The 6000-nt window shown below is 48.1% G+C and overlaps 1 protein-coding gene across 7 annotated transcripts in view; it reads left to right on the forward strand.

The window, feature by feature from the left end:
• The window catches only part of CARD11 (caspase recruitment domain family member 11), a 46031-nt gene that overhangs the window by 34094 nt on the left and 5937 nt on the right, over window positions 1-6000 (forward strand). For all 7 annotated transcript variants that reach the window (XM_087942206.1, XM_087942205.1, XM_087942208.1 and 4 more), the window contains 6 exons: window positions 414-654; window positions 1198-1285; window positions 1932-2027; window positions 2180-2312; window positions 2851-3030; window positions 5418-5542. In XM_087942206.1, the coding sequence (XP_087798332.1) occupies window positions 414-654; window positions 1198-1285; window positions 1932-2027; window positions 2180-2312; window positions 2851-3030; window positions 5418-5542 (863 nt within the window). The remainder of the gene's footprint in view (window positions 1-413; window positions 655-1197; window positions 1286-1931; window positions 2028-2179; window positions 2313-2850; window positions 3031-5417; window positions 5543-6000) is intronic.

Raw genomic sequence — 6000 nt, forward strand, 5'->3', positions numbered from 1 at the left:
GGAAATTTGATGTTTCCTAGTGCTAAGGAGAAATTTTCTGACAGTGAGAACAATTAAGCATTGGAACAATTTGCCTCCAGAACTTGTGGGTGCTCCATCACTGGAGATTTTTAAGAAGAGATTGGACAACTGTTTGTCTGGAATGGTATAGGGTCTCCTGCCTGAGCAGGGGGTTGGACTAGAAGACCTCCAAGGTCCCTTCCAACATTCCGCTACTCTGACGTTGAGTTGACAGGATGGATGGGCACAATTGTACGTGTGGAACAATCACAGTAGGAATTCAATCAGTGTTTCTCAAACTTGGCAATTTTAAGAAGGGTGAGGTGAACCTTCTACCCAATGAGGGGGACCTAAGGACCAAGCAGTTTCCCTGTTTCGTGGAACCAGTTGTGGTTGTGTTCCTTCCATTCTAGGTTATCGGAAGCTGCTTTCAGAAATGGAGGAAGGTCTGATCACCTCTGGAGACTCTTTCTACATCCGGCTGAACCTCAGCATCTCCAGCCACCTGGACTGCTGCTCCCTCTCTGTGAGGTGTGATGAGATCTTGCACGTCCTGGACACCATGTACCAGGGGAAGTGTGAGTGGTTTTGTGCCCGAGTCCATCCCATCACCAACAAAGATGAGGAAACGGGGACGGTCCCCAATTATAGCAGGTGAGTACCCTCTTTTGAGCACAAGGGGCAGGGGGTACAAATGGCATTACAGGTTCAAAACTCAAGATGCCGGTAACAGCCATGATGGGATGTCACAGGAAACTGGTATGCTGCAAACTCAAACAACAGCCTCCATGACTGTCTGTGCGGCAAGTCTGTCTCTGCCCTTGGGCCATTCTTCAGATGCCAATCCCATGAGGCTGAAGCCAAGCCTTGTGCAGGAGATGTGACCCACATAGAAAAAGGGGAAGGCTTGCCTTGTAGGTTTGTGATGGCCATCTTCACTTTTTGGACCTACCTGTGGATGCCTCTGAGGCAATGAGGTTCTTCTTGCATACGTCTTAAGGTACTCCAAGAGTTCAAGTTTGAGCAAATATTGTCCATCCCATGGCATTATAGGCTGGCAAGTGCTTCTTGGCTGCCTGGAGCTCAGTCCCAATTGCTTGGCCATCCAAAGGGAGCAGGAAGGTCCCCAGCTGTGGATGATCAGGCTGGAAGCCTTCCTTGGCACCACCTCTGATCCTTCCCAACTCTCCTTTGCAGAGCCCAGCAGCTGCTCCTGGTAAAACTCCAGCGACTTATGAACAAAGGAAGCAAAGAAGATACAGATAGTGTCTATGGGATACCACGAGTAAGTTCTCCCTGGCTTGAGATGGTTGTTGTCCTCTTCACCCATCCCTCTTCCATCCCTTTGTGAGATGTTTGGGGCAGTTTTGCCTCTTGGCTAATTCCCATCCATTCTAGAAGATGTATTCTGTCTCCATTTGTTATGAGTGGTTGACTTTGATGTCATCAACTCAACTTGAGGGCCTCCAAGTATGGTGGGCCCCTCTTCTCAACATTCCTGCTTCTACATCCCATACATACATTTTGGCTTTATGGGATTCTGACCTACATATCTTCTTCTTCTTCTTCTTCTTCTTCTTCTTCTTCTTCTTCTTCTTCTTCTTCTTCTTCTTCTTCTTTCTTCTTCTTCTTCTTCTTCTTCTTCTTCTTCTTCTTCTTCTTCTTCTTCTTCTTCTTCTTCTTCTTCTTCTTCTTCTTCTTCTTCTTCTTCTTCTTCTTCTTCTTCTTCTTCTTCTCTTCTTCTTCTTCTCTTCTTCTTCTTCTCTCTCTTCTCTTCTCTCTCCTCCTCCCTCCTCCTCCTCCTCCTCCTCCTCCTCCTCCTCCTTCTTCCTCTTCTTCTCTTCCTCCTCCTCCTCCTCCTCCTCCTCTCCTCCTCTTCTCTTTTCCTTCTTTCTTCTTCTTCTTCCTTCTCTCTGTTGCTGCACTCTTAGACTACACTGCAACCAGACGAAGCCGCATCTCCCAGTGAATCCAAAACCAGCCCTCGTCTCTCCAGAGCCAGTTTCCTTCTGGGCCAGATCTTGCAGGTAACAACCACAACAATAACAACAATCAGGGACCACAGAGTCAAATTAAAAGGGTAGGTCCAGCTCTCTGATCGCCAGCCTTGCTAGGTAGACTAGACAGGAAACACAGCCTCGAATCACCCCCTTGACCCAACCTGGATCTCCACTTCCAGTTTGTCAGCAGGTCCGAAAACAAATACAAGCGCATGAATAGCAACGAACGGGTGCGCATCGTCACTTCGAAAGACAGCCGGGTGAAATCGGAAGTGCATCCAGTGACCAAAGCTCTCCTTGAAAGATTTGAAGGTACAGTGGGTTGAGGGGGGTAAAGGGATGGGGACCTCTTTTCCTTAGATTGCAAAGCTGAAGGACGAATCACCCAATGAGGCTGTCCCTTAACACCTTGAAAACTCATCATCATCATCATCATCTTTTAACGATCCCATAATCCCTTGCGGGGTGGAGTCTGGGCAACTGAAGGGAGTTAGCGGAATGTTTACTGCCCGGATACCCTTCCTGCCGCCAGCGTGGAGTTTTATTCCGCAGATGTATTCTCATCATGCCCAGAGAGAGAAATATATCTGCCTCTACCTAGGATCGAGCTCACAGCCTCCTGATTGTGAGGCGAGAGCTCCACCTCTAGGCCATTCCACCTCTCCTCCTTAACACCTTGAAAATTGGTCTGGAATAATCCCAGCAAGGCGGTCACAGGGGTTTTTGCTAACCAGGTTGTCCTCCAACCTCTGGTTCTTCTTCGATGTTCCTTTGATGGAATTCCAGCCTTTCGTTGGGCTGCCCACTCATTCCAGGGCGGTTTACAGTGGAGTCCATCTTCTCCCTCCAGAGTTTGATTCCGTGACTGAGATCAATAAGAGCTTCAGCCTGATCCCATACAGCCTGGTGAAACCCACTCACTGTGATTGCCGGCGCCCCGTCCTCTTCAGCCCCACGATGCTGGCCAAGGCCCTTATCCAGAAGCTTCTCAACTCCGGAGGAGCCCTGGAGTTCAACTTATGCAAACCAGGTAACCCTGGAGTCCTTGTCTAAAGCCACCCTGTCTTCTTCTAACTCAACGTTTCTCAAACTTTAAGATATGTGAACTCCAATTCCCAGAATTCCCCAGAGCTCCAAAGTTTCTTTTTTTCTATTTTTGCTTCTTTCTTTTCCCCTCTTGCCTTCCTTCCTCACTCTTTCTTCCCCTCTTCCCTTCTTCCTTACTTTCTTTCCTTCTTGCTTTCTTCTTCCCTTCTTCCTTTCCTGCTTTTCTGCTTTTTATTCGTTTCTGCTGCTTTTTATCTGTTTTGTAAAACATCAATAGAAAAATTACATATATAAAAAAACACAGAAATTTCATGTTTGGACTGATAGCTCCAAAAAGCCAGTTGAATTCCAGAATCCTAATTCTTGCACATGCCTTCCCGGTCCCACTCCTCCTTTTCAACCCTTTCTCTTTTGTGAAAACTGGGGCCTTTCTTTTTGGTGGTGTTTTTTTTCCTCTACAAACGGCCTTGCAATCCTAAAAACAGAGAGGCTTATTTCAGATAGAACTCCACATAAGGTCCACATTACAAAAAAAGATGTTGAGACTTTGGGGAAAAAATACAAAGAAGAGCAACTCAGATGATTAAAGGCCTGGAGACTAAAACATAGGAAGAACGTTTACAGGAATTGGGTAATGGCTGGTCTAGAGAAAAGAAGGACTAGGGGGGACGTGATAGCAGGGGCTTCCACAAAGAAGAGGTGGTCAGCCTCTTCTCCAAAGCAGCAGAAGGCAAGGCAAGAAACGATGGATAGAAACTAACCAAGGAAAGAAGAAAACTGGAATTAAGCAGAAACTTCCTAACAGTAGGAACAATTAACCAGTGGAACATAGCTTGCCTTCAGAAGATATGGGTGCTCCATCCTTGGAGGTTTTTAAGAAAACACTGGACAACCCATCTGCCTGGAATGGTCTAGGGCAAGGGTCTTCAAACTTGACAGCTTTAAGACTGGTGGACTTCAACTCCCAGAATTCCTCCTCCAGTCCTGTTAGCTCAGGAATTCTGGGAGTTGAAGTCCACCAGTCTTAAACTTGCCAACTTTGAAGACCTTGGGTATAGGGTCTCCTGTTTGACCAGGGGGTTGGACTAGAAGACCTCCAACATCCCTTCCAGCTCTATTCTGATTGATTAATCGTGGTTACATAATGGCTTTAAAAAAAACTGGCTATGCCAACTGATCCAAGGAAGACAACGAGGGCCGTTTGTGTGGTTATGTCTCCGTCTTGTGAAAGGGGACTAAATACAGTCTTAATACTGGGAGCGAGTTTTTGGGAACCAGCCATCATCTCCCTGTTTTCTTTCTGAATTGCCCCCGAAACATGTTTCATGCCTGCTGCTAAGAAGAGGCTGCTGAAAAGAAAAGCCTTTGCTCTTGATCCAATTCCTGTGTGATTGCTGCCTTTTATATGTCTGCCGTTTATCCAGCCCTTCACGGGTCTTGTGTGCCTCTTTGCTGAAATGCTGCCTCTCCAAAGAATCTTGACACCACAACGCGGGCTAGCAATTACACAAGACGTCGCTTCTTCTTTCCCAGCCTGTCCCGGCGTACCTTGTTCCTCGAAATAGGTCATGCTTAAGTTCACCAGATTTAACTAGCTCCAGGATAAACAGCTTCTCCACCAGCTAAATGCCTGCGGCTGACGAAATGCGTGGATAATAAGGCCCCTTTGTCTCGTCTTTTGTCAATGGAGATCCCACTCGTGCCACTTGTGGCTGGTCCAGCCTACCTCCCTCCTAGTGGTGGGATGCAAATTTTTTTTACTACCGATTCTGTGGGCATGGCTTGGTGGGCATGGCTGGGCATGGTGTGGCTAGGTGGATGTGGCTTGGTGGGTGTGGCAGGGGAAGGATACTGCAAAATCCCCCAATCCCTCCCCTACCCACCAGCCTGCTTTCCAGCTCCGTTCTCCTGTGCAGGGCAACCAAAGGAGACCCAGCCAATCAGCTGTGGGCATGGCATGGTGGGCCTGATGTTCTGTGGGTGTGGCTTGGTGGGCATGGCTTGGTGGGCGTGGCAGGGGAAGGATACTGCAAAATCTCCATTCCCTCCCCACCCCACTAACCTGCTTTCCAGCTCTGTTCTCCTGTGCAGGGCAACCAAAGGAGACCCAGCCGATCAGCTGGGACTCAAGAGGCGGAGAAGAGATGGGGTTGGCAGGGCCAGTCAGAGGTGGGATTGGCCGGTTCTCTGAACTACTCAGTTTCTGCTACCAATTCTCGAGAACCGGTCCGAACCGACTGAATCCCACCTCTGGTCTTAACTCTACAGAGAGTCCATTCAGTTGGATGGCTTTTGCCCTGACATCCAAAGGCATCACCTTTCCAGCTTTTTCTTTCACCTTTTCTTTTTCCCCTTCCTTCTCTCCCCCAGATATTATAACTAAGGAGGAATTCTTCAGGAGACACTGTGAGGAGACAATCATCGATTCGCGAGAAAAAAATCCGCACACTTATGAATGTATTTTCCCAGCAAATATTGAAGCCGTGGCTGCCAAGGTAGGTTTTCCAATCCTTTTGCAATGTAACCCAATATGCGCAGTTGGCATAAAACTAAAGGGAAGAACCTGTATTTCCTCCCATGTGTTTCCTTTGTTTGTTTTCCTCCTTGTCTTGGCGCAAAAATCATTCACGGGCCATGTTGTGTGTTCTCCCCGCTTTCGGTGATCAACAATCAGAGATGATTGTTGACTTGGTGGGCGCGCTTCCTGTGCACGCAAACCCTTTGCATGCACCCACGCACCAAATGCACCCTTTGCACAGGCGCAGAGGCATTCTAACTCGCCTCCTGCAAGCCTGCACAATCCCGGTCGCTTCCGCAGCTGCCACACGGCACTCTTCTGTGCCGCAACAAAGTGGCTGCGCTTCCAATTCAGCGAATAAAAGTGAATATGGGAACCTGGGCAGGCGGGTGGACCCAACAGCAGAGCAGTGGAGAGAAACGGTTCGGTTTCCGC

Source organism: Notechis scutatus, chromosome 12 (assembly GCF_049901735.1).
Source record: "Notechis scutatus isolate UNSWTSFEM ecotype Mainland chromosome 12, rNotScu1.2, whole genome shotgun sequence".
Classification (NCBI taxonomy): Eukaryota; Metazoa; Chordata; class Lepidosauria; order Squamata; family Elapidae; genus Notechis; species Notechis scutatus.